Source organism: Gracilinanus agilis, chromosome 1 (assembly GCF_016433145.1).
Source record: "Gracilinanus agilis isolate LMUSP501 chromosome 1, AgileGrace, whole genome shotgun sequence".
Classification (NCBI taxonomy): Eukaryota; Metazoa; Chordata; class Mammalia; order Didelphimorphia; family Didelphidae; genus Gracilinanus; species Gracilinanus agilis.
Window position 1 is genome coordinate 249,653,985 of NC_058130.1, and position 11,013 is coordinate 249,664,997.

Here is an 11,013-nt window from a genome sequence, read left to right on the forward strand (position 1 = left end):
CTGATGCTTATTAGTTCTCATTGGGTACATGGTTGTTACTTTCCTAGTTATCTTAGGACATTTGTAAATCATGAGTACTTTAAAAAAGACTCAGAATTTCTTAAAAAACCAATAATTATTTTTTTCTTATGTTCTTATGAACTAGGCTAGTCACTTAAACAACAAAGTTCTTTATGCCATTTTGCAAGGGAGTAAATAGAGAAAATGCACTGGGCGGGAAAAATATGTAAGTGGGAAGAATATTTAAGTGTGCACTTGAGCAGATATACCCAAACAGATGCTGCATGGTGGGGGGATATTTGTAAGCCAGTGTGTTATCAGAGGGCCTCACTGTAAAAATAGTAATACGATGATGAAGAAGTAAGGATACATCATCAAACACTTTCCCCCTTTACATACCTTTTGAAAATGATAAAGAAAATGGAACCAGCCAAGCAGTTGTGGTCTGACCAGATAAGACATTTGGGCGGGAAGACTAATGTTTGGGGTTTTTTTTTTAAGTATTAGTTGCTCCAAATGTCTTAAATCAGCTGGTAGGCTAGTATTTGTGGCAGTCATACTAAACTATAGTCATCAATTGAGGCAGGATGAATGATGTAAAAAGGGACCAACTTCACCTGGATTTTGATGAGAAGCCTGTCCTTGGCCAGAAAGAGGACAATGTTCCAGGTAATAAAAAGTTACTGCAAAGACTGTGAAATGGTGATAGTTGGATACACCAGGGATTATGTTTAATATCATGTTCTATATGGATCTTGCCTAAGCCACTGATGAATATTTACTAATAATTGTGTGAGACAGGACAGTAGGCATCTTGTTGTCCAGTATGATGCTATGATTCTAAATGCTGGCATTTATAGAACTTTTAGGTTACAACCTGAAGAAGCAGAAATAAATGATAAGAGAATTATTCCTTGAGTCTGAGAAAGGGAGTGAGAAAACAGAAAAATTAAAGCTAAATGACTAAAAAAGCAATGATTTTCCAAATATTGATGATTTAAAACATGTTCCTATGTATATGTGAGTATTTGAGAAGACAAGGAAGAGGAAAATAGGCAGAGAAACATGTTTATTTAGAATAAGAATAATTTTGAGGAATAGTATTTTGGCAATATAAAAACAAATCTTGAAAGTTTTGGGATAAATCATTTCCTATTCATTATTATGCTGATTCCCCTTATAATTTATTACTAACTATTAATTCTTTAAGAATATAAAGATTTTTTTCAGTATTTGCAACTTTGTTTTAAAAAAACTGGGATTTTATTGTTTTTAACTAGAAATTGTTTATATAGTCATAATAGGAAAACCATAAATCTTGAACAAATTCCATATTGAATATGGAAAATATTTTGGAAGAAACTGAAGGCCTAAAAGAAAACAAGAGGGATCTTTAATCCTATTATTGTTATTAGAACAGTGTGACTCCTCAAAACACTCGAAGAATAAACTAGAGACTAGGGGAAATGGACAATTTGTTATTTAAAAAAAGAATCATAAAAACTCACCATCGTATTAATTTAAGGAAAAATAATTTTAGTGGAAAATAACATCTGTTGAATTTCTAAATGCTTTAGTATTTTGGATATGATCTACTACAAGAACACATCTGCTTGCTGATTGATGTTTCTTTGAAATGGATGTAATCCTAATTTGTTTGCAGAGATACTTGCAAGCAATGAATTTGTCCAAAACAAACATGGAGCCTATAGCTCAGGAGAAAATGGTTGACCTTTTATCAGGCATGTTGTAAAGGGGATTTATACTTCAGGTTGGAGTTAACCCAGGTGACTTCTAAAGTCCCTTCTAAGATTTTATGATCCCATGATACTCCCTCTAGAAGTCTTATGCTTCCCTAAATAAAGCATTGATTCCTTTTCTTCAAAGAATAGAATAGAGATAAGCTATGTACATCCAAAAAAGCAAAAATATGGTTTATGATTTAATAACTTCAAAATGATTGGTGTACATAGAAAACACCATAAGAGTTGAGAGGAGGAAGACATCACTATGTGCTGGAGTGGTAAAGGAAGTTTTCATCAAAGTGTTGGGACTTGAGGTGAACTTAGAAACATAGCTAAGTTGTGGATTGTTAGAGAAGACAGGGGAAGGATTTTCATGATAGAAACCAGCATGAGCTAAGGCAGAAAAGTAAAAATAAATAAGGGATCCATGTTTGGTGGCTAATTAATAGATCACACTGGCTATAGTTGGAAAAGTTAGAATTAAGGTGTATGGAGAAGCTAAACTCTTCATTAGTTTTGTGGACCAAAATAAAAAATATAAACAAAGCCATGCATCTAGTAAATGTCTAGTCAAAGAACAAAATTGCAAGGAAATAAGTGGGGAAATGTAAGCAGGAGTGAAGAAAGTGGTGTCAAACTCAAATAGAGATGAATGCTGGGGAATTGCAAATTTGTAAAAATTTGTAAAGCCACAAATTAATATCATCTCTATATTGTATCAAATTTTTACTTATTTCTTTAAGCATTTTTCATTTACATTTTAATCTGATTCAGACTACAATGGAGTTTTGTGAGCTATTTCCAGTAGCATGTCCTGCCTTGGTCACTTCTGGTAGCTGATTGATTTTTTCAAGAGGTTTATTAGAGAAAGGAAGGACTTGAATGGAATATGATGTTTTGATGTTTTTGTCTTAGGTTTGCAGATTTAAATTTCTAGAAGTTTCACTGCAAAAGAATGAAAGTTTCATATAGGGTAACCTACTATAGCTGACTTTCCTTAGTCATGGCCCCATTACTCAAATACAAAGCTTATAGTTTTGTGAAGATCCAGTGAAATGTCATTTATTCAGGGAGTCATCGTGTGGATACAGGCATAGATAGCTGGAGGCTGATATCTTCTCCGGGATCAGAATTAGTCCTCTTCACCATCAGGAGGGAAGTAATGCTTGAGGTCAGAACTTGCTGCAGAGTGAGATCTGATCTAGGAGGTAAAGAGAGGAATGGATCCCAATTACTTCCCAAATTGAAGTTTTCTGTTGTATTCTGAGAATAGTGGGGACAGAGATCCCATAATCTCTTTCCTTAGTAGGGGCCAATTAAATTTTATTGCATTTTTCTTTATCAAGATTTTTCATTTTGGTCCCACAGAGATCAGGGGAACTCGATGTCTGCGAAACCGAGAGCTACTGAGAAAAAGAAAAGCTGAAGCCCAAGAAAGACAGTCATCAGAGTGGCTTGGGTAAATGAATTATGATGAAATACAAATTACATTATAAAGAGAGCAGGTGGTATCACTGCTTCAGTTGCAAAGAAAACCCTGAGGATATCTACATAGCAATGTGCATAATAGTAGTTGCTTATATTTGTATATAAATATAGAGTTCACCAAATGCTTTTACATCAAAAGACATTGGGGTATAGTGCATAATGCTAGACTTGGACCCAGCAAGATCTGGATTCAAATACCACCTTGGATATTTGCTAGCTATGAGACCTTGGAAACAAGTCCTCTTGATCTATCTGATCCTCAATTTTCTCATTTGTAAGGTGGGAATAATAATATCTTAGAGCTGGTGTATCAGATGAGACACTTTGTAAATGTTATGGTGCCATGTGAATGTGTTATTATTATTATTATTTTATTTGAACCTCATAAAAACTATAAATGGTGAGGATGGCCATGATGTTGTTTAGTAGTGAGAATACAGGATTTGGAGTCAGAAGTCAAATTCTAACTTTTATTCTTAATGCCTGCATAACTGTGCAAGTTACTCCTTTAGGTCTCTCCTCATCTATAAAATGAAGGAGTTGGACAAGGCAATCTTTAAATTTTCATTCATCCTCTGATTCCTATTTTATAGATGAGGAACTGAAACTTCAGAGTTTAAGGAACTGGTTCACAGGCAGACAAGTAGTAAGTGATAGAGAAAGGGCCAGGAACCATGCTTTCTTACTCTTAGTTCTTACACAGTTCTTTTCCATTCACTGTAGAAGAAAAAGATAATAGAATTTGCAATATTTGGATTGATACTTATCTGTTGCTTCAGAAGATCCATGTCAATTTAAGCTAATTCATTTGAATTTGATAAGCATTAAGTGCCTACCACAACTGGCATGCAAGGGACTTTTCCACTGATGCAGCTTTTATCCCATCAGCAACTTATCCATATATTTCCATAACTCTTTTATAGAAGGTCTGCCCAATGCACTAGAAACCTTCTATTTCTTTTAATATTCACAGATACCAAGAGTCATCAGGCTGTCATTCTCACCAAAGATTCTCACCAAAATTCTCATTCTCACATTCTCACCAAAAATGCTTCTGTTTTCCATTCTATACATTGGTTTGTTGTTGTTTTCAGTCCTGTCTGACTTGTAACCCCATATGAGGTTTTCTGGGCAGAGATTCTGGAGTTGTTTGCCATTTCCTTCTCCAGCTTCTTTTACAGATGAGGAAACAGAGGCAAACAGGGTCAATTGACTTATCCAGGATCACACATCTAGTAAGTGTCTAAGTCTGGATTTGAACTCATAAAGATGAGTCTTCCTGACTTCTCTATCCACTGGACCACCTCACTGCTTCTATAGATCATTCGTGATATCTTTTATGACACTTCTTGCATCCAAGTCATCAGTGGTAATATGGTATAATCTATTTAGTCAACTTAATTTTAAAAACATGTATGTTATTTATCTATTCATTTAGATTTCCTGTGATTTTGCTTCTTTTGATTTGTAGATGCAGAACATTAGTCAGAGTATTCTGTCATTCAGAAGAAAGGTTTCTGAGACAGAGGGTAACTTGGGATCATTGAAGGCTCAGTTTCTAAAATAAAATCTTGGCTATTGTTCTCCTTCACAACTCTGGGTCTTGGACCCAGGCTTTCCTATTTTTACCACAGTTCTTTTTCACCCACTGCTCATTTGTATTGTTCCACCCATTTGTACTGTCTGGACAAGACATATACTGATGAACATACTTGAACTTTTTAAGCACAGCCTAGAGAACTATTTGTGTGTGTGTGTGTGTGTGTGTGTGTGTGTAGATTTCAATTTTATTTTCAGTTCCAAATTGTCTCCCTCCTCCCTCCGCTTGAGGAGAGAAAAAATGAAACTCATTAGAAATATGTATAGTCGTGTAAAACAAATTTCCATATTTGCAAAAGAAATATTCTTTTAAACTATAGAATGAACTTGTATTAAGTAACTGGGTCCATTTGCATTTGGCCCAACTTGTCTGTCTTCTTTTCTTCCAGTTAAAGTAGATGTCAGCCCCCTCCACTCCTTGGGATTAGAAATCTATGTAATGCACAGTAATCAGTCCATCCCAAAATTTCCATACATAAAAGATGATAAGAAAGAGGGAAAAAATGCTTCACGATGCACTCTGAGTTCATTTCTCTTTCTGGAGATAGAAAGCATGTTTTATTATGAGTCCTTTCTAATTATGATTGTTTATTATATTGATCAGAGTTGCTAAGTGTTTCAAAATTGATTATCTTTACAATATTGCTATTTCTATGGAGATTATTCTGGTTAGATGAATATTTGTCTGGTTTGATGCATATGTGTATGTAAATATGCATACATGGGTTTATAAATACATGCATTCATGTTCTTGTTCAGGTGTGGGTTGGGCTAGATGCTTCTGTCATCTTTTTCAGCTCTGAGATTCTTCATTTATTTTATATGCTAAAATCTATGCCACATGCATTCTTCATCCACTCGTTTGTTCCTGTATAGATTCCTAGAGCATCTTTCTTATTAAAAAAGCAGTGGCTCTGTATTATATCCCTTCGGAATAAGTTGATATTGTCAAAATGAAGTTTTGTTATACTGGAGATATTAGAATGAGGAATTTAAAATGAAATGAGGAATTTAAAACAACCTTTCACATAGGTTCAAAAACTAATCAGTGAAGAAAATATTTGCCAGGGTCAAAAGTAATTTTTGATGTGCAATGCTTTGACTCTATCTATCTATCTATCTATCTATCTATCTATCTATCTATCTATCTAGTATTCAATAAGTAATTGCTGACTAGAAAAATATTTTAAATTAGGATTGTCCAAAAAACAAAATAATCACAACAAACCTGCCCCCAGTTTCTATAATAAAAAACTATCCTATTTATAATCATGGTGTCACAAAAATCCCAGGTCCCATTAGGAAGCACTTTAATTTTATTTAATAATACTTATTGAGCACCTTCTATGTAGAAGGCATTGAGTCAGGTGGCAGGGATACAAAGATTAAAAAACAAAACAAAATGGAACTAAACTAAAAGTACTCCTCTTCAAGAAGTTTATGTCATCCTGTCAGAGGGTGGAAGAAGAGGCAGTCATTGGAAAAAAATGTGCCCCCAGAGAGGTGAATGCAAGTTACTTTGAGGAGAGAGGGTGCACTGACATTTGGAGGGAGGTGATTGATGGTCAAGAAAAGCTTCACAAGGAGGCAAAACTGGGCTGAAATTTGAAGGAAACTAAGGGAAAGGTGATACAGTAGTCCATTTCAGGCATGGCAGAATAGCTTGTTCCATAAATATGGAGATGAGAAATTGAATTTTTAGTCCTCAGAGTGGCTGATAGGCCACTGTGGCTTAAATATTGAGTGGGATAACCTAGGATTGGAGTTTGGGAAGTTGGTCAAAAGGTCAAATAATAAAATTATCAGCTTTGGGGATGAAATGAAGCCAGAACAAGAGTGGCAGTCAGGTAGAACAGGGATGGGAGAAGAATCTGAAGATTGCAGGGAAGGCAAAGAGTAGATTTGGGAAAAGATGGAAGAACAGAAGCTCATGGCAAGGGGTATTTCACAGTTTGGCATTATGTAAGTAGTATAGCTATTTGGATAGTGAAATCTAAGGTATGACTTCCATATATTTTATAGGCGAACATAGGAACTTCTCCTGAGTTAGTGATTAAATTTTTTACCTAAGTTGGGAAGCAATGGGGTAGTGGGGAAATAATGTCAGATTTGGAAATGGGAGAAATCTGACTTTCAATCCTTCTTCTATTACTTTCCAGCTGTGTCTCCATGGGCACACTTAAACTTTCTGAGCCTCTGTTCCATCATTAGTAAAAGAAAAATAATAATTATAAGAATCAAGTGATGTGCTTGGTAAACTTAAAAAAATTTTTTTTTAGATTTTCAGGTCCATATTTTCTCCCTCCTTCCTGTCCTCTCCCCCTGCCCATTGAGAAAGCAAGAAATCATATTTGATAAATTGTAAAGTATTGTATGTTAGCCATTATTATACAAAAAGCCTTCCAAGTCCATTTCTTTACCTTTTGTCATTGTTTAGTCATTGTTTCAATAATGTTCAATTCTTGGTGACCCTATTTTTTTCTCTTTGGCAGAGATACTGGAGTGGTTTGCCATTTCCTTTTCCAGCTCATTTTATAGATGAGGAAACTGAGGCAAACAGGGTTAAGTGATTTGTCCAGGGCCACACAGCTAGTAAGAGTCTAAGACCAGGTTTGAATTCAGAGAGATGAATCTTTGTGACTCCAGGCCTGGTACTCTGTCCACTACACCACCTAGCTGCCTGTTCCTTTATGTAAGACAGCAAAAGAGAGAGTTATCCTAGACTGGATGCAGGATCAAGGGAGTCAAAGCAAAGGCTGGAAATTGTATGGTAGCCAGAAATAAAAATGGAATTATGAGGGAAAACTGACTGGTAGTCAGGAGCCAGGACATACAAAGAATAAGTCAGAGGGAAAGATGTTTTGATTGGCTTCTGGTTTGGCAAGTTGTTTGAGTGGCAAAGACCCACGAGAGATTTGAGGATCTTGAAACTAAAGCACAATTTGTCTCATACAGAAAGCTTCTTATTTTCTTGCTGGTATTGCTGGTATTCTCAAGGTCAGCTCCAGGCTAGAAAAGAAAAACAAGCATTTATTAAGAACCCACTTTTACAAATATTATCTCATTTGTTCTTCAAAACCACCCCAGGAGGTAAGCGCTATTATTTTGTCCATTTTACACTTGAGAAAACCGAGGCAGATGGAAACTAAGGTTAGACTTGAATTCAGGTCTTCCTGATTTCAGGGCAAACACTGTATCCATTGCACCACTTAACTACTTCAACAGGAGGCTCAAAAGGTGCTATATCACAGCAATTCATTTCCAGTATCTGAATCTGAGCAAGTTACTATTACTAAACTCCTTTTCCTATCATTTTTTTTTCCTTCCAAGGACAAGATGAATTGAAATAGTAGAATTTAGGTATAGAGGTCATTGAGCCTAATCCCTTTTGAATCTTCCTAGAATAAGGTTAGGCAAGCTATCTCTATTGCCCTTCAAAAATCTTCTAGTTAATTCACAGTAAACACTATATAAGTAAGTATGGGCAGATCACCTGAGATTCTTAAAGACCTAATTTTTTTTTAAGCCAGAGATTTATCAGAGGACTTGGATTTGAGTACAAGTTTGGTTGTCTTTGGGCAAATTCACTGAATTGGTTTCTTCCTCTGTAAAATAAAAGAGCTGGATTAAACGATCTCTTGCTCCTTGCTCTGAACCCAATATTGCATACTAAAATTTCTCCTTCTACCTTCCCTACTCCTAAATTGTGTATTAAGTTATTCTAATTATCACCTAGATATGAAAGTCTTGAGGTTTGACTCTCAAATTGGGCCAACTATAAGCAGTGGAAAAGTAAGAGCTTGGTTTTGACCCCTATCTAAGTGGGGTTAGTTACATGATGATACTCTATTTTTATATGTATGCTGAAATCCTGTTCTTGAATCTTCTTTTGTCATCCTAACAGATCCCAAAATAAAAGCAAGCGGCAAAGGACAGTAAGAGGCCGAGGCCAATCACAAACTAAAGAAACGAAGAATGAACCTCCCCTACAAGTTGTGAGAGTAGAAAAGGAAGAAAAAGTTGAGGAAAAACTCGAGTCTCTAAAGCAACAGGAGCCCTTGCTGGGTGTTACCAAAGATGTCCATTCTACAGAAAACCGAGAAAATGTGACAGAGAATGCCCCCAAAATATATCAACATGAAGCAATGCCTCAAGATTACACAACTGAAACAGACCAAGAAACATCTGGGTATAAGGATCTTTCTCCTAAAACAACTGAGCCTGGGAAACATACTTCTAAAACAAACCAAGAAACCACTGTGCTGAAAGAGCCATCTCCTAAAACCTGCCAAGGAAAAGCTGTACCTGAATCTTTCTCTCCTAAAAGATACCAAAACACATCTGTTCCTAAAGATTGCTCTCTGAAAATATGTCAAGAAACAGCTATTGCTGAAAATTATGCACTTAAGAGATGCCAAGAAACAGCTGTGCCTGAAGACCTTTCTCCTAAAACATGCCAGGAAATAGTTGTGTCTGAAAAGCATACTCTTAAAACATGTGAAGAGACAGCCATGCCTGAAGACCTCTCCCCCAAAACATGCCAGGAAACAGCTACAACTAAAAACTTGTCACCTAAAAAATACCAAGAAACAGTCATTTGTGAAGTGCTTTCTCTTAAAACATGCCAGAAAAGAGCCGTGTCTGAAAAATGCACCCTTAAGACATGCCAAGAGACATCTGTACCTGAATCTTCTTCTCCTAAAAGATACCAAGAAATGGCTGTCCCTAAAGATTGCTGTCCTAAAATGCGCCAAGAAACAGCTATAGCTGAAAATTATGCACCTAAGAGATGCCAAGAAACAGCTGTGCCTGAAGACCTTTCTCCTAAAACAAACCAAGAAACCACTGTGCTGAAAGAGCTATCTCCTAAAACATGCCAAGGACTGACTGTATCTGAATCTTTTCCTCCTACAGGGTACCAAGAAATGGCTGTCTCCAAAGATTGTTGTCCTAAAATGCGCCAAGAAACAGCTATTGCTGAAAACGATGCACCTAAGAGATGCCAAGAAACAGCAGTGCCTGAAGACCTTTCTCCTAAAACAAACCAAGAAACCACTGTGCTGAAAGAGCTGTCTACTAAAACATGCCAACGAATAGCTGTACCTGAATCTTTTCCTCCTACAGGGTACCAAGAAATGGCTGTCTCCAAAGATTGCTGCCCTAAAATGCGCCAAGAAACAGCCATTGCTGAAAACTATGCACTTAAGAGACACCAAGAAACAGATGTGCCCGAAGAGTTTTCTCCTAAAACATGCCAGGAAATAACTGTGTCTGAAAAATGCACCCTTAAAACATACCAAGAAACAGCTGTGCCTGAAAAACATACTTCTCTAACATGCCAAGGAACAGCTGTGCCTAAAGATTGCTCCCCGACAACGTCCCAGGAAAGAGCAATGTCTGAAAAAGGTGTCCCTAAAATGTCCCAAGAAACAGCTGTGCATGAAAATAGCTTTCCTAAAGCATTCCAGGAAACAGAGGCACTTGAAGGACCTACCCCTAAAACATACCAAGAAACAGCCACACGTGAAGTTCTTTTGACTAAAACATGCCAGGAGAAAAATATATTTGAAAAAAATGCCCCTAAGACATACCAAGAAAGGAATGTGTCTGGGGATCTCTTGTTTAAGAAATGCCCAGAAAGAGATGAATTTAAAGAGTGTCCTATGGAAAAATTCCAAGCTACAGCTGGGGCTGAAGATCTCATGCCTAATATAAGCCAGAAAATATCTGTGCCTGAAAAATGTGCCCCTAAAATATACCAAGAAGCAGCTATGCTCTTCTCTAAAATATGCCCCAAAACAGCTGGTCCTGAAGAATATCATTCTGAAACATTCTCCCCAAAACCTGGGTCTGGAGTTCAAGATCCTGAAACGCTCCAAGAAACCGCTACAGCTACCATTTGTCCTCTGAGTAGGCATCTCCTTCTATTTTATTGAGATGTTCAAATAAAAGTGAAAGTTTACATTTAATAAGTATCTGGATTTAAAATATCCAAGTACTATTGTAAATAGGACAAATTTCTTAATGATAATGATAAGAGTTCACGGTGCTATATAAGAGTTTTCTAATTATTATCCTCACCACATTAGGTATTACTATAGTTTTAGTTGACTAGTTTTGTCCTAAAGTTGTTCACATCTGCTTTGTGGGGGAGATTGTTGGGAGGTGTTGTGGTAGGTAT

At 36.4% G+C, this 11,013-nt stretch overlaps 1 protein-coding gene across 1 annotated transcript; it reads left to right on the forward strand.

The window, feature by feature from the left end:
• Positions 1 to 587: 587 nt before the first annotated feature.
• Positions 588 to 10,317, forward strand: HEMGN (hemogen). The gene is made up of 4 exons (XM_044679551.1): positions 588 to 669; positions 3,114 to 3,204; positions 8,737 to 10,238; positions 10,301 to 10,317. Exons 1-4 carry the CDS (start codon positions 588 to 590, stop codon positions 10,315 to 10,317), a joined length of 1,692 nt encoding a protein of 563 aa, XP_044535486.1.
• Positions 10,318 to 11,013: the final 696 nt, after the last annotated feature.